Source organism: Culex quinquefasciatus, chromosome 2 (assembly GCF_015732765.1).
Source record: "Culex quinquefasciatus strain JHB chromosome 2, VPISU_Cqui_1.0_pri_paternal, whole genome shotgun sequence".
Classification (NCBI taxonomy): domain Eukaryota; kingdom Metazoa; phylum Arthropoda; class Insecta; order Diptera; family Culicidae; genus Culex; species Culex quinquefasciatus.
The window spans coordinates 10,715,336-10,738,910 of record NC_051862.1 but is presented as its reverse complement, the minus strand read 5'-3'; the positions used below and the strand labels follow the sequence as shown (position 1 = coordinate 10,738,910).

The 23,575-nt window shown below is 35.5% G+C and overlaps 1 protein-coding gene across 1 annotated transcript in view; it reads left to right on the top strand.

Moving 5' to 3' along the window:
* Positions 1 to 14,421, top strand: part of LOC6051713 — a 119,477-nt gene extending 105,056 nt beyond the window's left edge. The window contains exons 6-7 of the mRNA XM_038256252.1: positions 1,962 to 2,098; positions 13,180 to 14,421. Coding sequence (XP_038112180.1) covers positions 1,962 to 2,098; positions 13,180 to 13,307 — 265 coding nt within the window. The 3' untranslated portion in view covers positions 13,308 to 14,421. The remainder of the gene's footprint in view (positions 1 to 1,961; positions 2,099 to 13,179) is intronic.
* Positions 14,422 to 23,575: the final 9,154 nt, after the last annotated feature.

Below are 23,575 nucleotides of genomic sequence, written 5' to 3'. Positions count from 1 at the left end.
AACTAATGATGCAAAATGGATTCTTTGGGCATACCGAAGGCACCAAAAAGTTTCAGTCGGATTAAAAAATACAAAAATTAAAATTGAAGAAAAAAGACCGATTTCGTAGAGAATTGCTCAGCTGTAAACAAATACTTTTTACCTTTTTATGTAAAATCAAATGTGTAACTACTCTACAGAAATTTCGATATCTTTCACTAATAAAGGCTTAACCATCTCTGACTATAATTTTCAAATGGATCAGAAAACATCCTTCAAAAGTGCTTTGAACATTGTTGCTGGAATACATCCACTGAAAAAAAAGCAAACAGGACAAATGAAGTTTTATTTACATCATCAAATTAGTGTCGAGTTTGCGAGTGACGATAACTCAGTAACTAAAATAAATAATAAATAAAATTGTTCGCTCTACAACATATGCGTCCGATTTTTAATGAAGGAAAAATGTCGTTCTTTTTACTTTGCCACATAATTTCATACGTGAAGTTTACTTATGCTATCTTTTTAATATTCCAATAAAATCTAGAAAAGTTTATGAAATTTGATTCAAAATAGTTTTATTCAAGTCCCATTAAACTAATAATAAATTTTGAAATTTTATGATAAAAGAAATACTGCATCCAATTTTTAATCATATTACAATAATGGCATCAAATTTCAGTTGTTTATTAAAATTTAAATATGTTTTTTTCAAGGCTATTGCTTATTCAATTTACCCCTCACCCTAGCCCATTTAAAATCAGACCGACAATTGTAGCGATTTTCTAGTTTACAATAAACGCAAAAAGTTTTTTTTTTCGCTATTTTGTTTTAAGTCAGATCTTACATTTACTTGAAAACTGATTGCATAACAACTGAAGTGGTGTAAAACTCATTTCAAAATACATTTTTAATTCAAGTGTTGAAACTATGGCTTGCAATTTAATTTTTTTTATTTGCCTCCTCCTCGACCTCGGCCAGAGTCGAGACCTCCCAAGTAACATTTTTAAACCAATTAGCCATCACCTAATAATAGCATCTTAATTGCTTATTAGTTTAATTTTGGCATTCACAGCAACCAATAAGTTTGGACTGAATAGAAGGTTCTAAGAAGGTTTTATGCCTCGGACATAAAACCAGGTGACAATAAAAGCCAAATGGCTTTCAATAAGGTTTTGGGACCATCCATAAACCACGTGGACACTTTTGGGGAGGGGTATGGCGATTGTCCACGGTCCATACAAAAAAAAAATTTTTTTGTATGGGCGAAGGGGGGGGGGGGTTGAGGTTTCCAAAAAAGTGTCCACGTGGTTTATGGATGGTCCCTACGAGTCCTGAAATTTTACATTGAATGTAAACTTTTTTCAGGAGAACACAGCTATTTCGTTAGATATTGCTCTTCGTTTTGAGAAAAAAAAACAGATTTTCATTATAACCAAACTTACTATTTTGATTTTAGAACACAAGAGACCAAATTTACTATTTTGATTTTAGAACACAAGGTTGGATTTATGTAAAATTAGGATTTCATAATTTATTTTATAAAAATGCTGGGCCATCCATAAACCACGTGGACACTTTTTTGGAAACCTCAACCCTCCCCCCCCCCCTCCACGCGCTCCATGCAAACAAGATGAACTCTGAGACTTGAACCAGTCTAGTTTTTCAATTTCACAATCTTACCGGTACCTTTAGTACTGCCAAATTTCTGGCCAAATAGGTGCCGAATGAGGGCATTTGCCTTCCTCTAAAATTCTCCCCTCAGAAAACCCCCCTCCCACCATTCGGATGGACCACTGCCAAAACCCCAAAGACACCGTCCAAAACAGTCCCGCTCAGTTCAGTGTGTGAAACTGTCTGCAAACTGTCGATATCCTGTTTTACGACGTTTGCCAAAATCATTTTCTCCAACAGAGACTCAGTTTGTGTGTGTTTGTCAGTTTGTATTTCATCCATGGATTTTCTTCATCTTCTCGTTGCAGCGTCAAGACGAACCTGACCAACGTCGGTGCCAACTCGACGCTGGCCGTGGCCAAAGTGAACCGCCTGGACTCGGGCAGCTACACGTGCTCGATCGGACCAAACCAGCACTACAGCGTCTCCGTACACGTGCTAAACGGTGAGTTTTTCCTTCTTTCTTTTTTTTTCGTCGTTGTTGTAAGTTGCAGACAAGAAGTAAGGCAAATTGGGAAAACAGGGTTATCGGGATTAAGTTTAGTAGCTGAGAAATGACTGGGAATGGGGAGGTTGAGCTTGGCCCAGTTGTTTTAGCTGATTTTCAATTGATTCAAATAATTCTTTTGGTTTATTTATATCAATATGAAAATCATTCAAAGAGAGACTTGAAACTTAATTCGCAATAAATTACAATCGATCCACTGTTCAACTCCTAATTACGATTCTAATTGATTCCGCATAAATTACTGTTTGCCACAATCCATCACTTAACCCTCACTGCTTCCAGCGTCCCAACGTGATTCATTGTTCACCTCTCTAAGCAAAAACAAACCACTACACTATCAGTCTCCAATCTCAATAAGATAAACGTTCTTCGCCGCCGACGCCACAGGCTAGCCCCCCCAAAATGGGTCATTTCTCCGAAAAGTACTCCATTTTATCCAAGAGAATAGTTTCCTTCTTCTTTTTCGCCCTTTCTATCCCTGGGAGTGTTTTTATTTGTCCTCCGGTTCTCGAACACTTTCCCAATCAGTGCAAAAGGATCTTCTTCTAGCTATATAGACAAAACCATTATTGTCCCTTTTCCGAGAAGAAACAACAACGGCAGCAAAGCAAATTTCACCAAAAACCTGGATTGGCCACCGAGTGATTAAGCAACTTCACAATGCCCACTAATGGCGGTATCTTTGCGAGGAGAGAGCTTTCTTCATCTTCTTATAGAGAAAAGTAGAGAAAATTTGGTTGTCGTTGTGCAATCTGGTTGAAAAAAAGTTTTTTTAAATGTATGACTTGTGACAATTTGGACATGTCAAAATTTGTATGACGAGTGGCAAAATTGCACCAAATTTTGATGTCAGTTCAGTTTTCTCCAAAATCAACGTGTGACAAGATTGCACAACCTCAACGATATGTAGTCACTACAGCAGTTAAAAGGATCGAAGTTCTTTCCTCTGCAATAGTAGTTCCAGTTACGGCGGAAACAACAGAAGGATTAGGGTCAGAAGCAAGTGGTGGTGACGACGACGCGAAGAAGTGGAAACTTTTGCAATACTATAGTAGAGCAGAGGAGAAAGTTTTTTTCCGGCGAAATTCTTTCGTTTGTAATAAGCCGTTTCCGATACTGCTGGATGAAAGGATGAAAGTTGGACCATTTGCCGACGAACACGTTTGCTCGTTGAGACTGTCCTAGGATTTTAAGCAAAATGATAATGCCAGTTGAATCTGTGCCGACATCGAACGGGAGTTGTGGTTATGTTTGTGAGGGGGATTAATACCTGCTGGACTTGGAGAATTTATATTATTGTGCTGGATATTATTGATACTGATAGAACTAAAAACTAAAAACTAAAAACTAAAAACTAAAAACTAAAAACTAAAAACTAAAAACTAAAAACTAAAAACTAAAAACTAAAAACTAAAAACTAAAAACTAAAAACTAAAAACTAAAAACTAAAAACTAAAAACTAAAAACTAAAAACTAAAAACTAAAAACTAAAACTAAAAACTAAAAACTAAAAACTAAAAACTAAAACTAAAAACTAAAAACTAAAAACTAAAAACTAAAAACTAAAAACTAAAAACTAAAAACTAAAAACTAAAAACTAAAAACTAAAAACTAAAAACTAAAAACTAAAAACTAAAACTAAAAACTAAAAACTAAAAACTAAAAACTAAAACTAAAAACTAAAAACTAAAAACTAAAACTAAAAACTAAAAACTAAAAACTAAAAACTAAAAACTAAAAACTAAAAACTAAAAACTAAAAACTAAAAACTAAAAACTAAAACTAAAAACTAAAAACTAAAAACTAAAAACTAAAAACTAAAAACTAAAAACTAAAAACTAAAAACTAAAAACTAAAAACTAAAAACTAAAAACTAAAAACTAAAAACTAAAAACTAAAAACTAAAAACTAAAAACTAAAAACTAAAAACTAAAAACTAAAAACTAAAAACTAAAACTAAAAACTAAAACTAAAAACTAAAAACTAAAAACTAAAAACTAAAAACTAAAAACTAAAAACTAAAAACTAAAAACTAAAAACTAAAAACTAAAAACTAAAAACTAAAAACTAAAAACTAAAAACTAAAAACTAAAAACTAAAAACTAAAAACTAAAAACTAAAAACTAAAAACTAAAAACTAAAAACTAAAAACTAAAAACTAAAAACTAAAAACTAAAAACTAAAAACTAAAAACTAAAAACTAAAAACTAAAAACTAAAAACTAAAACTAAAAACTAAAAACTAAAAACTAAAAACTAAAAACTAAAAACTAAAAACTAAAAACTAAAAACTAAAAACTAAAAACTAAAAACTAAAAACTAAAACATAAAAATAAAACATAAAACATAAAACATAAAACATAAAACATAAAACATAAAACATAAAACATAAAACATAAAACATAAAACATAAAACATAAAACATAAAACATAAAACATAAAACATAAAACATAAAACATAAAACATAAAACATAAAACATAAAACATAAAACATAAACATAAAACATAAAACATAAAACATAAAACATAAAACATAAAACATAAAACATAAAACATAAAACATAAAACATAAAACATAAAACATAAAACATAAAACATAAAACATAAAACATAAACATAAAACATAAAACATAAAACATAAAACATAAAACATAAAACATAAAACATAAAACATAAAACATAAAACATAAACATAAAACATAAAACATAAAACATAAAACATAAACATAAAACATAAAACATAAAACATACATAAAACATAAAACATAAAACATAAAACATAAAACATAAAACATAAAACATAAAACATAAAACATAAAACATAAAACATAAAACATAAAACATAAAACATAAAACATAAAACATAAAACATAAAACATAAAACATAAAACATAAAACATAAAACATAAAACATAAAACATAAAACATAAAACATAAAACATAAAACATAAAACATAAAACATAAAACATAAAACATAAAACATAAAACATAAAACATAAAACATAAAACATAAAACATAAAACATAAAACATAAAACATAAAACATAAAACATAAAACATAAAACATAAAACATAAAACATAAAACATAAAACATAAAACATAAAACATAAAACATAAAACATAAAACATAAAACATAAAACATAAAACATTTGAAAAGTTTTTTGAAAAAATGTTTAGTCCGCTGACTACTTGAGCCACTATCAAAAAAGGTCGACCAACATTTCGGAAAAAATGACATTGGAGTTTTCTGTGTTTTAATTTTGCTCTCAAAATTCTTAATAATGTACCGAAAAGCCGTCAACACGGAACGGTTCAGCGTTTTCAAGCCCATTTTAGCGCAAACCGACCACAGCAACGCCCATAACAATTTAACGTGACCACAATTGCCAAACAAAATTGCCACCCTCCAGTGAACCCCCTTTTCTAGGTTCACCCGCTCTGTAAATTGATGTAACTCCTGCGGTGTGATACCTGAGCAAAAACAAAAACAAAACAATTGTACAGAGTTGTGAAAGTTGGGGGTGAAATGGGATCTTATTCGTAATACGTTTTTGTTATTGATATATTTTATGACACGATATTGTATCATAAGATTTTTTATTTTCACGAATTATAACCTAGAAATCAACAGGCTAAAGACATCATAAACGATGCTCTCATCGTTGAATTTCGTCTAGCTCAGTCCTTTACCCCGCAGTTCCCTGCCAACTTTTGAGGGTTGAGGAAAAGTAAAGCTTATAAATTACCTCCAAGACAAGGGGTCCAATAAGAACGGACCGTAAAGTTTTCCTCTAAGATAACAACACGACGACCCTTCGCCATCTTCCTGGGGATTCCTTCTACCCTTAAGAGGAAAATTGCAGGGTAAGGTCAATACCGAGACAGGTAATGTTGTATCTGTGTTTCGAGCACTCGAACCAAAAAGGGGGAACATCGAAATAAACTAGAGAAATATATTGTCGATGCAGTAAAGTAAAAGGGTTTATCGGTATTTATCGAAGCCCGATCGGAAAGCGAAGAAACCCACCTTGGATGTTGGTGGGACAACCCGAAGGGTTTATCGCTAATCTTTCAGCCCCAGAATGGACGAAATTGTTTGTTCTCACGGTGAAAGCTACCGGTTGGCAGCAAGAAAAAAAATGTGCTTGGCAATCATCCTGGGAGTGCTGATCTACTTTGAGTGCTGCTGCCGGTTTCTAGGACGTGGTCGTTGGGTCGTGAAACAGAAACGGACCTCGCCATCAATGCGATGCAATAAAACTATTACGGCTTACGGCGATGAATTTGATTTACGTTGGAAAATTGAGAAAGCTTTTCCTTTTTTTTACTCTAACCGAGCGAAGCTTAATTTCAATTTGCTTTGCTATCTTGGGTCTGCCAAAGAGAATGGAAAAATATAACTGGACTTCTTTTTTTTCAATTTTAAAATAGAATTTGTTTTCCAAAGCTTAACATCTTTGCAATAACTGGTTCAATTTGTATTGTTAATTTGAAAATTGCCCATGTTTTTCTTTTGCTTTGCATCTCAAAAAGTAAAATTGTGTTAAAACACCATTTACGTTTTTTTTTAAACGGCAATCAACATCTTTTATTCTTAGGCACATACTGTTCAAAATTTGAAAAAAAAAATGTGCTGAAAATCAAATAGGTGGTCAAAAATCATTTGTGTCTTATTATTTTAATTTTGGAACGAATTTTGTTAAATGTTTGATAAAGTGCATCGAATCCACCTCAAAACGTATTGTTTTACCTTAAGAAGTTGTGATCATGATTCACCACTTTATATTGTACTCTGTAATCCATGCGTAGGCTTAGTGATTTTCACGCTAAAATTTCCATCTCTCACTAGAGCGCGAGAATTTCACAGGACTAAAAAAAATCCAAAAAATGGCTAATATGTTACACCCAAATCCGTTTTTTCTTGAGCAAACCAAGTTTGAATCTTCTATTTTCCTTTAAAATTCTGCTTTTAATTTTTTTTTGTCAAACGCGGGAGGGAGGATTTTTGAGAATTCCAAAAAAGTGTTCTCGTGGCTTATGATTTTTTTCCAAATTCTGTAGCAACATTTGAAAAGGGCGCATAAGCATTTTGGCAGTCAGAACATTTTTGCAAATTCTGAGCCAACGGGTGACTATTCAACAAAACCCGCATTATTTAAAGAGTGCTGGGAAGGCCAGCTATTGATTTACATTTCGAGTTTTGTGTAAATGTTACCTGTTGGCTCAGAATTTGCAAAATTTGTTTTTGTCAAAATGCTTATCCGCCCTTTTCTTTTGTTGCCATTTTGATTAAAAAGACATTCTGTTGTCAATGTTGTATTTTATTATTTCTTGCAATGATTTAATAAATTTTACGTAATAATGAAATTTCACGAGAATCACTGAATTTCACGATTTTTTACGCTATCTGCGAAATCGTGAAAATTGAAATCCGATCCATAAGATATGGGTTTTTTTCAGAAAATTTTTAAAACATCCAAGACTCGATTATCCGAAATCCTCGGAAAATTGTCCCTTTCGTTAATCAAATCTTTGGTTAATCAAATAACGAAATAAATGTTTTTTCGTTGTCTTGTTTTGGGTCTATGAGCTCCAATTTAACACCAAAAATGATCTTATAATGTTCGTCCATAAACAACATGGACATTTTTTTTAATTTCAGACTAGTTTTCAAACAATTTTGTGCAAATGTCCATACAAAAAGGTTATTGATGTATTGAATAATCGTTTTCTTGAGAACGGCTTTTTGGATCGATCAATTTGTGGAATTTAGCTAATGCTTAGCACTCTTCAGAAAAAAATGTTACTAAATAAAAAATATATTGAATAATTGCGCAAAATAACCATTTAGGAAATATGTAATTTTTGGACTTGTTAGGTGACAAAAAATGCCATCTTTTGAGCTTTGGCATAAGATGGTCCAAATTCTTTTGGCAGTGCAGCTAATTTTTCGAAAATCTCGATTAAAAAATTGTAGAAAATGTCGGAAAAAAAACATAGAAAGTTTTCTGATCAAGCATGATCATGACTTCTACAAAGTAAAAAAAATGGCAAATATATTTTTTTCGACATTTTTCAACGCTTAAAAATTAAAAAAAAATCGAAAATTTCGAATCAAATTTGGAAAGACCTAAACACATTTATTTTCGACCAAACCTTGCTATTTTTTTCAGAGAAGTTAGGCGCAATATCAATAACTTTGCCGAAGACATAGAATCGATCATAATGTGCGTTAACAACAGATTTCTGTACATTCAAATGGAAAACAGCATGAAATAAAAATAATTTTCGTGTTTTTTTTTTTATTTTCTTATTTTTAATACCAGTTTCATGTTCTGCAATATAAAATGAACAGTTGTTTGTCTTTTAAGAGCGAGTCCACGAGCAAAGCATACCCATCTCGCATCGACCTTACCAATCTGCCTGAAATTTTCAGGGGTTGTTTGTACATATAAAACTAGCATCTGGCCAAAATATGAGCACTCTAGGTCAACGGGAAGTAGGGCAAATCGGGACACAAAGTTTAAAGGTTTAAAAACGTCAAAAATCTTAAAAAGGCTATAACTTTGGCAAAATTCAATTAAATTTCAAAATTCAAAATGCATCTGAAAGGGCTTAAAAAAATGCAACAAAATGCAGGGTAGAGCATCCCGATTGGTTAAATCTAAAGGGAGTTATTGACGTTTTAGTGAAAAAATAGCATAATTTTCAAACTCAAATAAAAAAGTGTTCCATCCAGATATCAACTCGGTTCGACCTGCAGCTTGTAGGAGACATCTGGGACTACCATTAGAGACTGAGAACGCTTTGGGTAAGGCAGTTTAACATATTAAAAAGACACTTTTACTTTTAGTGAAATTTTTGGTTGTAAATTTTTGCTCGGGGGACCCCTTAGATCCCATTTTCTGGTGATAATTTTATCATATTCGTGTTCCTGAGACAATTTCACAATAGAAACATACATAAAAATGTTAATTTTCATCCATTTTAACCCTTTAAAAAATAAAAGTTAAAAAAAATCTTCGATTCACATTTTTTGAAAATCAAGCTCGTTTCCAAGGATACTAGATGACACCAGAAAAAAGCAGCTTCATAATTTTTTTTTTAACTTTTATTTTTTAAAGGGTTAAAATGGATCAAAATTAACATTTTTATGTATGTTTCTATTGTGAAATTGTCTCAGGAACACGAATATGATAAAATTATCACCAGAAAATGGGATCTAAGGGGTCCCCCGAGCAAAAATTCACAACCAAAAATTTCACTAAAAGTAAAAGTGTCTTTTTAATATGTTAAACTGCCTTACCCAAAGCGTTCTCAGTCTCTAATGGTAGTCCCAGATGTCTCCTACAAGCTGCAGGTCGAACCGAGTTGATATCTGGATGGAACACTTTTTTATTTGAGTTTGAAAATTATGCTATTTTTTCACTAAAACGTCAATAACTCCCTTTAGATTTAACCAATCGGGATGCTCTACCCTGCATTTTGTTGCATTTTTTTAAGCCCTTTCAGATGCATTTTGAATTTTGAAATTTAATTGAATTTTGCCAAAGTTATAGCCTTTTTAAGATTTTTGACGTTTTTAAACCTTTAAACTTTGTGTCCCGATTTGCCCTACTTCCCGTTGACCTAGAGTGCTCATATTTTGGCCAGATGCTAGTTTTATATGTACAAACAACCCCTGAAAATTTCAGGCAGATTGGTGAGGTCCAAACGAGGTCCCATACAAAGGGGTATGCCCTGTTCGTGGACTCGCTCTTAAATTAGCAAATATTATAAATACATATTTTTATATTTCATCACCGCTAACTTGGATCTAAAAATCCTTAATCACTTTATAGTAGATTAACCCTCTACGGCCCAATTTTTTTTGTAAAATTTTTATTTTACCCGTGTCATTATGAGCAACTTTTGTTTTACAAAAAACGTTAATTCTCATGTATTATGTTTTTTAAAGTTTTTTATTTTGTATTTTAATTTGCATTTATCTTGTTTAGATAACGTTTGTTTTTGGTAGTATTTGACCTATTCTACCACCTACTATCGTTACATTTTGCTTATTTAATTTTTTCATGCTTTTACATGAGCATGAGCATGAGCATGAGAGACCACCCATGGTTGTCCTTCTCCGTTGCTGAACAGGACCGTAATATCCTATCAACACAATCGGTCATACGCTTCAACGATCAAATAATGTTTCCCTTATCAACAGCATGCATGAATGCGCTGAAAAGATAAAACATCACGATCATCAAAACTAGAGCCGTTGCTAATAGGAAACAGTCGTTGGCCACCAACGGCGCCCGCCATGTCAGTTTGTAGATCTCGAGGGGATGGGACGGGAATGTTAGTTAGCACAGGCTGCTACCAAGGGTGGGTTCTATACGATATCCACACCCCCGCGTGTGCCGGAAAACTACTTCTACTTGGGATTTTGTTAGTGGGAAAGGGTAATGGCCAGGATTCATCATAGAGGATGATGATGTGGCCCAATAATCAATGAATTTCGTTGAGTTACAGGGTGATGTATTATGTATTCTCAAGGCAAACAATCGGATGATGCGGATGAGACCATTCCCGGTTATTTGGTGTTGAGTTTAGCATAAATGATTCAATCTTAGACAGCCGGCTGTGGAAGGATAGAATCAAAATTATGTGTAATTAAAAGGTGAAATATTATACTCAGCGTAACACATTTACGTAGAGTTGACCTGAGACTATTTATACTTTAATGTTTTAATAAGATGAGCGACCAATTAATTACTGATGAGTTATGAGTTATCTGAAGGACTTGAACAATCGCGTTGAAACAATATTTGTCACCGTGCTTTACGAGCTATAATGCTAAAAAATGATTTCGCGGGAAACGAATGGTCAAATATAATTTATATTATGCTAACGCAATTAAGAACGAATCAACCCATGAAACAATCGCGAATCATAGAACAAAGAAACCCGACTGACTAACGAGAAAGACGATCGCGATACTGAACTTTACAATCTAACTAAGAAGAAAAAAAAGGAAAAAAAGCCACGTCAATAGAAAGGAATAGACAAACATACAGGTCACCACAAAACGGACTGCCTCAACTGTCATCGTAACAACCAGAGCCAGCCGCACCTTCACACACACATACGCACGCACTCACCCGGCAAACTCACTGACGACGAACGACGCGAAAAAACATGAGACCCGACGGACAGGCATCGCAAAACGGACTGGCTCAACTGTCATTTTTCAACCAGAGCCAGTCGCAACTTCACACACACACGCGCGCACTCACCCGACAAACTCACCGACGACGAACGACGCGAAAAACATGCGACCCGACGGACAGGCATCGCAAAACGGACTCATTTTTTCATGCTTTTACAGTTATTTTTCTATTTTTCTTATTTTTCACATCTTCTGTAAAAAAAAAAAGTTCTTCTTTCCGGTGCTTTCGAAAGATCAAAAATGGGTTGAAAAATGTATTTTTGGCGATTTTTTAATCGAAGCTCGTCTTAAGGCGAGGTTGGGTAGTAAAGAGTTAAGGGTAAATTTTTCGACAATTAAAAATAAGCCAGCAAAATTCAATAATCCGAAGAAAAAAAATTCCAAGGCCTTCTGATAATCGAGTCTGGACTGTGCTCTTTTAGGACTATTTTTTAAGGTTTAAAAAGGCATCATTCCCGATCGGCCATTTGGTGGCCATGTTTGTTTTCAAATTCAAATTAAAATCTTAATTAAAAATGTATCAATCAAAAAAAGGTTTTCTTTTTGTTGTTTGTAGAAGCATTTTACATATATATTCATTTCAATTCACTATTTCTGGACCTTGAATTCAGAAACATCACCGACAGTCATTGCCCCTCTACATTTTTTTTTTCTTCCAAGCCCTTTGTCTTGTCCTTAAGCGTTGATTTGGTTGAACATTTCACTCAAAATAATCCACACGTTGATGCTACGTGAAAAATCACGTAACCCCTATTTTCCCCTCCAAAGGCCCGTTTTACGTGACACACGTAAAAATAATGTGAAAATGTTCTGGACAAAAAATGTTTTCACGTTAATGTTACGTGAAAAACCTTATAGTATATTTCCACTAGGCTTTTTCATGTAGCTTTTATGTGTTTTGAAATGTTACTTCAACGGGATTCGGTGCGCCATTTAGCGATTTTTTTACGTGATTATTTTAGTATGAAAATTGATTGCGTCCAGTTAAGACGTGCTGTGGGACTTTTGCCCGTAAAATTCGATTGAAAATTGAATGGTTAGTTGAATTAAGTTAGAATGTGTTTATTAATAATTTATAATATTTTTCTGGCAGATCCTTGCGAGCAGCATCTTTTCCCCCGGCGGTCAATGAATATCAGCCCCCGATTCTACGTAGTGGCCAATTCTACCATGGTGTTTGACGCCACCGAAGATGTCACGGACATGATCTGATCACGTTCGCGGTCGTATTCGGTTTGCTTCGCTCGAACACCCTCCTGCTCGGCTACATGAGTGATGTGGTCAAGCGCACTGCACATGAATTGGAGCAGCACACGTGTCCATTTTGTGGCAACTTTGTACTTGGCCTAGGGACTCGACTCGAGAGCACGGTTATGCCCGCGTTATTTTTAATTTAGTAGCAAACGATGGGATTGTCCCAAAAAAAACTTTTGGTTAATAAGTATAAAGAGTTTTAGCAAATTCATCTTCATGTCTTCTTATTTCTATTCGACAAAAAAGAATCTATTAAAATTATCACCTAATACCATAAAAATTATATAATGTTTACTACAGCAAACACGTAAAAATCGTCAATTAATTCATTTAGCTTTCACGTGTGAAACACGTAGAAACGACGTGAAACGATCTGGCCAAGCAAATTCCGTTTCTACTAAGGTCGCCTCGTAGAAGTTACGTGAAAACTTTAGTGGAAAAATACCACATAGCTTTTCACGTAACTTCAACGTAAATATTTTTTTGAGTAATTGTATATACAATTGTAATACATTTTTTTTCGCTATGTCCTCTCCCCCACCAGGTACCGCCAACCCGTACGGAATCTATCAGCGATCGTGTGCCTTCTCCGCGCTGCTCCAAGCCGTGGATCTGCGGTTCGTGCTGAAACAGCTGCTGTTCCTGCTGCTGCGGAGCGGACTCGCCAGATAGCAGCACCTGACGCCAATGGTGAGCACCACCACGGCGGCCGTCACCCTGGTTCTGTTTTCCACGCGAGCTCCGGTATGAGGCCCAATTGAGGTTCCCCCCTCCGGAACTCTGTAAAGTTTTTTTGTACAGAAAAGTGAAAAAACAAACACGAAAATTGTAAGAATCGAAGCAAGAAGCTCTAGATAAATTTCCCCAAAACATAAACCCATAGATAACGAATAAGTACATGCATAGCGATAACACACACACATAAAACAACACAAACAAAGTGGAAAGATAAATCGCAAACACAAACAGATTTACTGCAGATGATGCTACAGAGAGTTTGTGCAGCGAAAAAAAAACGGAGAAAACGTTTTCTGTACATTTTCAAACGCGTGTGTGTGTGGTATGTGCACTCGCAGAATGACAAACTGCTGCACACTAAATTTGTTGATAAAGTGTGGAGCATTTGAAGAAGAAAGTGCAGCAAATCTAGATAAATGAAAAATACGTTTTTCCGTTATGACGAAATAGGTACGATAATTTGTTCAACCAAAACTGTTTCTAGGTTAGTTATTTTTATACAAACGAAAAACAACAGAAAATTTTGTGGGTATTGAGGGACACGTTGTACATCGTTGTAAAAAGAAACAAACATAAACATGGGGGAAAAAGACAGTTTAATTGAACACAGTATTTTTGTATAAGTGAAAGTTTAGATGAGATATATATTTTTCGTTTTCGAAAAAAAAGAAAAAAAATAAATAAAAACGTGTTAGATATGTCATAAAAATCTAAAATAAAAAGGACGAGGATGAATGAACGGACACACTTTAGAGAACACACATGATCAAACCATTATCGTATTATAAGAGAATATCGACGAAAGCAGACAAAGGAAACAAAAACTAAAAGAAAACAGACAGCGATTATATCTCCTTAACACTATTCTATAGAATGTACGAATACTTCGGAAAATAAGATCGATGAAAAAACTAACCAAAAATCGGTAAAAGCAAACTTTAGTTAAAACGAGAAGAGCTCAATGGAACAAAAAAGAACAAGTGTAATCCAAACAAAATACAGAGTATTTTGGTGGGAGAATAAACTGAACATAGTTTAATGCACCTTTCCAGTGTGTTTTTGATTCTATTAAGGTTGAAATCAATGTTTAAATATCACTGTCCAAAAACTTTATAAAACAGGTAAGTTTATGCTTTGTTGTTTTCGAAAAAAAGGTCGACCTCTGATTACAAAAAAAAATGCAGGTGGTTATGTTACACATGACCAATATAATAAAGAACTTTGCACAAAGCTATCGGAATTAATCTTTTTTTATATAACACTAAAGGTAGTTGCAACTGTAAAACTGCTTATGTACCCTTTTAAAATGTTGCTTCAGCTTGAGCAATAACAATATTTAAGGTCACCCAGTCAAATCAATCCGAATTCTGAAACGGAATCTAATTAGAATCGTATAAAAATTCCGTTTCAAACGCAACTACCGGTTCCGTGTTCGAACCGGTTGTTGCGTTTGTAACGGAATTTGTATACGATTCTAATTAGATTCCGTTTCAGAATTCGGATTGATTTGACTGGGCAACAGCGACGTGATGCTGCTACCGTGCACGGTCAGCTCGAATGCCAAGTTCACAATACAAAAATTCCTTCTCAATGCACAGTGGTCCAGATCGCAAAATTAAGTGGAAAGTGGATATTCCGAAAAATTGTTAAGTTTTGGAGATTTGGCCTCTTGAGAAGAGTTGTTGCAAAGGGAAAGGGGCGACTTTTGGTTTGGTTTAAAATTAGGGTGGTTCGCGGTTAGGGTGATTATGGAAATCTAACTTTACAGGAATATTTTTGGGATTTTTTTTTTGTCTTCTAAAAAGTTGTCGGGCTTGCCAATTCAAGCAACTTTGTCCAAGACGCCAAAATTTTATTTCGTAATCTACGCCTTCTATGATCAAATTTATAGAAAGTATTAGAGCAAACCTTCAAAAATCAGTTTTTTGAACGTGGCAATTCAGGGTTAAGTTTTAGAGAAAAGCGATATTCGGAGCACTTTTAGAGCTCTAGAAAACAAACAGTTTTATTCATTGACATGTTAATTTGGACTTGAGGGTCAAATGTTACAGCAATTTCAAGGTCAAAAACATGTAAATTTAAAAAATAAATATCTCGAGAAAGCGCAAGCCAAATTTTAAGCACCAGGTTGCTTTTGAAAGAGGAGATCTAGCCCAAAAGGGGTAATTTTTGTCCTTGGTCACGAATCCGATGTCCATTTTTCGATGTGTAATGTCGGAGGGGCGGTACGACCCCTTTCGTTTTGGAACATTCGAAAAAATACGAGTTTTCAATCATTTGCAGCCTGAAGTGGTGATGATTTAAAATTTTGGTGTCACCGAAAGTTTAGCTCGCGCTCACTCGCTTATTCGCAACCCTGTCATTGACATTTAGAAAAATGGTTCTCAACCAAACAAAACCTTATTTGACATTTTTTTCGATCTCTTTTACAGATTAAAACTATTACCAGCTTACACCAAAAAAACACAAATTTGACAATTTCGACCAAATATTACAAAGTGAAACACGAAAAACAAAAAAAAAATCACGAGAAAACAACATAGGGGAGATATACTTATTAGAGTGTAACAAAAATGACTTTTTGGCGGGCATTCAGGGGTTTGTTCTGGTGGGCATACTGAGCCTAAATCCCAAATATGAGCTTGATTGGACGTAACAGGAGCTGGCCAAACTTTGAGGGTCTGTACCGAGCTCCAGTATGCTCCAAACTTCAATGTTATATATACCAAAAGATGCGCAAGGATCTGGCCTACACGCCAGTGATGTTTTTGGTAAACGCATTGGTGGCCAATATGCCTCAAAAAGTGACATTTTTGAAAAAATCTTTTTTTACGGGTTAAATTCCATTTAAAATTGAAGGGCGGAGCGCCAGCTCCTGTTACGTCCAATCAAGCTCATATTTGGGATTTAGGCTCAGTATGCCCACCTGAACAAACCCCTGAATGCCCGCCAAAAAGTCATTTTTGTTACACTCTAATACTTATTTAAAGCCTAATAAGCGGTCGTGTTTGAATGATGCTGGATAATCTGGAGTGTTCCTTGAAATTTACTAAAACCAAGTACACCAACGAAATAGAGCAACATTTTGTGAACATTACTGTTTATTTTCACTTTTATTAAAAGTTATGCTATTCCTTTTACAAGCATTTACAAAAAATATTTCAAAAATGCATTCTAATCAGTCGAGTGCATTTGGCCACGCCCATTTTCATATTTTCAGCTTAGTTTTTTTTTTCTTCCAGCGCTCTTTTGGGTCTGCTTAGTGCTGTCAAAATTAATGAAATTTTAAGCGAACAGTCACAAAAAGTAGTGTTCGCCATAGAGAAAATTTCCTGGCATCACTGGCTCCAACAGGCGCTTCTGGTGGTGTTGGTGGCCACCCGTTGTTCTTTATTTGCCTTCGATCCTCGTTCGGTTTTCTTCAGTCTTCGATTGGAATAGGTCGTCAGAATTCAAACGTCAAAAAACTCGGCGCGTTTGTTTTTTTTATGGCGCTTGCTAATTATTTACAAGTTTCGGGATTATTTATCAAGTAAATGACTAACTAATGGTCAAAAGAACATTTTGCCGGTAGTTGGAAGCAATTTTATATCTTAAGCGCATTGAAATCGTTAGAGCAAGTAAAAAGATTTTGATGGCGACTTTCGTTAAGCAGTTAACTCTCATCTTCCGTGTGGATGTATTTTCCACCAAAATCATGAGAAATGGTCTCGCAAAATTGAAATTATGGTCAAAAGTGCATTAAATTTGATCTTTTTGGCAAGTAAATGGCAAAAATTTGAGTGCTTACTTGAGACGGTGCTGTTGCTGGTAAGTTTATAGCCTAAATAGTATTTTTGGAGCTTTAATCGAGCATCAAACTCTTCATATGACGAAGATAGGTGTTTGATTAAACAGGGTATATTTCCCCTGAAATCAGAAAGTATTGTATGTGTACTTGGATGAACTGACGAGACATCGGTTTCAATTAGACATAGCAACAACATTGGAATCCAGAAAACACTGTGTAAATTCAGTAATCCTATACAAATGAATTAGCAAATCTGGTCGCAGAACTGCTGCATCCGGTTCTGAAGAACAGACAATTGTAGACATATCTTCAAAGCTCCCGAAGACCCTGAGAAATAATATAGAAAACCAAGAGGGTAAGGGTAAAAACTATTAAAAGTTATCAAAACAGCTTTTCAGACGCTCATTTTAAGAGCTTAACAGCACATTCGCATAAAAATATAGCTAAAATCAGTTTTTCCAAAGAACCTACATTTTCTCTAGCATTTTCCACACATTACGCATGTCAATAACTAGAGGTTTTCACCTGACAATAAGCATAACATTACCAACGACATTACTTTAAACGAAAATACCAACTAGAACAAGCTGAGTGCCGTTCATAAGACGAAATGTCACCTTGCACAGTGATCAAAATTTTGTAAAAAAAAAATCTCTTGCTTCCGTAATTACGGTCATTGCTACACATGCGCTACGGATGAAAGAAGTGCCTAAACCCGTTAATAAAACAAACTTCTCAAAGTCGACATTTTCCAGCCTCTAAAGCAATTTTGTTTCGTCTGCTGCACGATCGTACAATGTTGCCGCCAGAATTAGCAAACATTAATTTTTCGTCTCGTTTGACAGAAAAAAAAATATGCTCTTCACGAGTAGAAGCACAACCTTGTCAAAAGACCTTGCTTCTCAGAGGAATGAAAAAAGTCTCAAACTTATATACGCCTAGCTTATATTATAATCGACTCAATTGTACAATTTTCAACTCGGCTTGAAGCATCCTTCCACTTTTCGGAACTGTTGCTGTTCCTCAGACTGTGTGCCAAACAAGAGGCTTAAAAAGCTGAATAAGAGCACTTTTCGAAGATATCCCGGCGGAAACCGGGCACGGGTAGGAGGAAAAACTTTCCCGAGATTTAATTTTCCCCGCTCACACAACAATGTGCATTGCTTGTGCCAAGAATTGTTGCAACGAAACGAAGCAGCGATGACGAGACGTGGGTTGAAAATGCTAGGCTTGCAGGATTCCGGGCTTCCACTTCCGGTGCTGCTGTTGAAGTGGCGTTTCCAGTGCTGTTGAGATGTGATTGCCAACGAACTTGGTTCGTCGTGGCCAAATTTTCGCGAAAACGATATGCCGACACAATGCAATGCCGGCGGAAGCAGATTCCGAAAACAGGTGCATTCTATAGTTTGGCAGCCAACAAAAGGTGGATTGTAAGGTGCGGTGTGTTCAACTGAAAAGGCTTCACATGCGTGGTTATGCAAATGTTTCCTATAGTGTAAACAACAATGATTGGTTGATTTAAGGAGGTGAAAACGAAGTGATTGGCAAAAGATTTTATTTGAGTTTTCGTCATTTTGATCATTTTGGCAATTTTGCTAATTTTGGTCATTTTGGTCATTTTGGTCATTTTGATCATTTTGGTCATTTTGGTCATGGTAATTTTGGTAATTTTGGTAATTTTGGTCATTTTGGTCATTTTGGTCATTTTGATCATTTTGGTCATTTTGGTCATTTTGGTCATTTTGGTCATTTTGGTCATTTTGGTCATTTTGGTCATTTTGGTCATTTTGGTCATTTTGGTCATTTTGGTCATTTTGTTCATTTTGTTCATTTTGGTCATTTTGGTCATTTTGGTCATTTTGGTCATTTTGGTCATTTTGGTCATTTTGGTAATTTTGGTCATTTTGGTCATTTTGGTCATTTTGGTCATTTTGGTCATTTTGGTCATTTTGGTCATTTTGGTCATTTTGTTCATTTTGTTCATTTTGGTCATTTTGGTCATTTTGGTCATTTTGTTCATTTTGTTCATTTTGGTCATTTTGGTCATTTTGTTCATTTTGTTCATTTTGGTCATTTTGGTCATTTTGGTCATTTTGGTCATTTTGGTCATTTTGGTCATTTTGGTCATTTTGGTCATTTTGGTCATTTTGGTCATTTTGGTCATTTTGGTCATTTTGGTCATTTTGGTCATTTTGGTCATTTTGGTCATTTTGGTCATTTTGGTCATTTTGGTCATTTTGGTCATTTTGGTCATTTTAGTCATTTTGGTCATTTTGGCCATTTTGGTCATTTTGGTCATTTTGGTCACAGAGAGTGCTTCACAATGAAAACACTTTTTTCAAATATTGCTACACTTGAGTAGAATTTCCTGTCTCAAACAAAACAACACCTAATAAATCTTGTATGGAGCCGCCTGGTGCTTCTGGTCCAATCGGAAGGAGGTACCATTTGTCACTTGTGTTGTCCTCTCTGATCTCTCTCTATATGCATTCCTCCTGGTGCAATGAATTTCTAAACGCAGAGCACCCAACTGGTTCTCTTTCTTGTTCTCCACTTAAACAGCACATCTAAAAAGGACGAAAAGAGGACGGAAATGCATTTGCATTATGCTGGCTCGATGACAACCGTTGTCGACTTAGGAATAATGCTAAGAATCTCAACAAACTCAACAATTGTCGTGTCGCCAACATTTCTGGGCAAGAGAAAAGCTCAAAAGCATATTATTGATAAATAAATAAGCTGAAAGCTTCTTGCTGGTCGTCGTCGGGACATTCATTGCTGGACTAGAGCTTTTCATGTTATCCCCATGTTATGCAATTATCTTTTATTCGTTATCAGCTTTGGGACTGGGCGGAGAAGTTGCAGCCCGGAAGTGACAGCAAGACTGTGTGTGCAAAAGTGCATTGTTGATGGACAAGATTGTGCTGGTTGTGTAACAAAAACAAGATTTTCAGCTGATTTAAGTTCTATTATCTTAAAAGGGAACATTTACAGTGCCAATATAATGCAGCTCGAATCAATTTGCCTTTATGCTTCTCATGAAATGTTTATTGTTGTCACATGCTAACACTTCTCCTCAAAGTTATTCACGCCTGCAGGCCTCTTTATTAGCAATTTCGAGTGTTTATTTATGGGTGAAATTGGTCCAATTTTCCCATTTTCTAACGTCCTTGTGTGCCAGATCTCGATGATTGCAGTGCCTTTGAGTTGCAGATTTGCAAATTGTGTTATCGCTTTTGAAGCCCCTCCACACAGCAAAGTCGATCTCGATGGGTTTGCCTTGGCACTTGGTTTGGCAGTGTTCCCAGTTTGACAAGGACGTCTCTAGTTGCAGTGCACTGCCAGCGGGCAATTCTCTCTCGGTTTAGATTTGCGACTTATTCTGGGCATAGATCGAAAGATTATTTTATCTAATTTTGAACAAGATTCGAAAAAAATTATCAACTGCGATGGAGATGCTCTAAATCCTTCTACCAAACTGTAGTTCCAACACTACCCACTCAGAGGCGCTAGTGAACCATTATTTCAAAAAAAAATATCAAACTGATACGTCCACGTGTCACTGTTTCGTTCAACACCAGTTCCGCAATTCTATACGATCTCGATCCATGTCATCGTAATCGTCGCCAGCGTCGTTGACGGGTAGGAAATGGTGACGACGATGGCGTCGATGATCCGGTTCCGGTATAGCCCTAGGGAGGCAGGACGAAACACTCGAATACAAACTCACATCCACAGTGTGATTTCACACACTCACACAAAATGAGGATGAAGGTCCTCGTCACCAGCGAAACGAGTTGCAATTGCTAGAGCAAACTCCGTCTCAATGAGGGCTCTGGTCACAGACAAACCTCACTAGCGCAATCTGTTGGTTTGCAGTGTGAACAAACAAAATGGCCGCGAACGCAAACGGCCATAAAAGCTCAACGTCTGTTTGTCTGTGGCCCCACTTAGCTGCTGGCTGATGTTGCTGCAGGGTAAAGATGATGTGACGTGAACGATTTCGCAAATGTCGTCGTTGACATAATGTGTCTGTGCTAGTTTTAATTACATTCTGGGTGAATTGAGCATATCCATGGAGACAAACGAACACTAGTGTGTCCCATTATATGATGCAACGCAACTAGAGGTGGGCAAAAAACGAGCGAACCGCTTCTCTGAATAGAGCGCTCCCAAAAAAAGAGACGCGGTTCTTTTTGAAATTCCGGTCTTTTGAAAGAACCGTTCCAAGATGGAATGATTTTGAAAACTTGTGTCTGTTTGTAGGTATATAAATACAATTCATTCAATTTTCAACAAATTGTAGCATAATAGTTGTTTTTGAGGATTAAAAATATAATTGCAAAAGTTTCAATGCTTATAAAATAATGCCAAACTTTGTAGAATTGTCCCACAGTGTACTTTTAAAAGTATGCACTAAAGGTCTTTTGCAACGTTCTCATCAATATACATTGGAAGATTCTAAAAAGCGTTTATGCCAATATTTAAACACCACGTGAATGTTTTCAACCCATATTTTCAGTTTCCTAGTTTTCTTTGAAATTATTCGAAAAATGAACGATTTTCTAAACAAAACTAAAAAAAACCTATTTATTGCACAACTGATAACACATTCAAGTATTTGATGGGGGATCGAAGTAAGCCGTGCGTGAGATCGGATGCGGTTTTTCTGATGACGTTTTTTTTGTCATGGATTTTATGCAAAAGTGAATTATCAAAAGTGAATTTTGTGACAAATTCGTTGGGAAGCTTAGCTCGTTCCGGAATTTCGGTTAAGAAAATTTTTCCGAGCTTCGTGTGTTCTTCTGAATGGTGTCAACGGTGGCCAGGCTTAAAAACGCGATCGTCAGCGGTGCAAATCAGCAGCATAAGCAGATCAAAGATGAAGGCTCAATGGTCCAAGATTATACGGTGCTCATCGACGGTTCAAGCGAGTCGGAGAAAACGCGGTGGTCAACATGGATCTGTAGGAGCAGCAGTAGCAAATCGGGAGATATGGTTCTTCCCCCAGTGTATTTCCAAGGTCAACCGTTGGGCCCGTGGGTGCTATTTCCTGTACCAGGTTTTGTCATGTTCGACGTTGGAAGTTCTGCAGATTGCAAGTAAATGAAGCTCAAAAACTAGACTCGAAGATATCAACAATTGGTGAGCCCGTTCTTGTTATAAAACCAAATATTCTAACACTTATTCTAACATTCACTCATATCATCCAAGACAACCACGCCCAATTATTACTATATACGCGGTAGGGTGTTCCCTTAGTCATTCGCTGTGAGTTGTGGATTGCCTGCTTCTCTAATGAAGGTTCGACTGGGGGGGCATGCTTATTAATTTCTCGTCGCTCCATACCCTCAGTGACGTGATGGAAGCAAGGGCGTCTATGCAAAGTGTCCCTACACCCGCTATAAATTTCCGGCGCTTGGGGCGGGAAGAGGGAAATCATTTTATTCTATGCGCCGGTATTTGTAGCATTAAAATTCGTGCAAAAAAACTTATGCACGTGGGTATACAGCTTACGGAGTAAAAGATGATAGAATTGTTTACCTAGCGCTCACATGTGTTTCGGGATCAAGTTGTCTGTGGGTATGGGGATCATACATACAACTGATAACATTTTTCCCGAACATCAATTGGAAAATTTCAATAACTGATAACTTATGATGATAACATAATACAAAAAAGTACTAATAGCGCATTTAGAACTTTAGAATTTACATACTTCATCGATGAAATCAGAATATAGAAAAAAGTTCGCAGAAAATTGAAACGTTTAGGTTCGACTTGAAATCTTGACATAGAGACCGCCAATGTTTTCAAGAAAATCTGAAAGAAGAAACTCGTTAAAAAAAATTTTTGAAAGTCGAAAAAAAACATAAGAAATCTCACCATTCATTTTCAAAACGCGAGCGAAAATGAACTCCCAAAAATCGATACTTGTTTTAATTTAAAATTTATTTAAAAAACGTTACTCAATCCACCTTTAGGTGGTTGGTGCCTTCCTCTCATTTATAGAGTGATTCCAACCCCCCTAAAGTGTCCATATGGTTTATGAATCTCCGCTAACGTGATCGCAGCACCTAAGAGGTCCTAATGAAAATAAGTGATGACTATCTACAGACTTTTTGTCAAGATTATACAGATACGGCCTTTGAAGAAAATGGCATCCCTCTACACGGCTTTTTCGTGGCGATCAGACCCGACCATTTGAGGTTATTTAAATTCAGACCATTTTTTTAAACTGCTTGTAATATATAGGTAAGTTAGATCTTGAAAATTCTTAATCCACAAGAAAGGTCATTTCAGAAACTTTTGAAAAATATTTAATATGGCAGGTTTTTATGCCAAAACCACCTTTTTTTTGCAAACTGAGCAATTTTCTGAGATTGCGGTCATTCGATTTTTTCTGTATTTT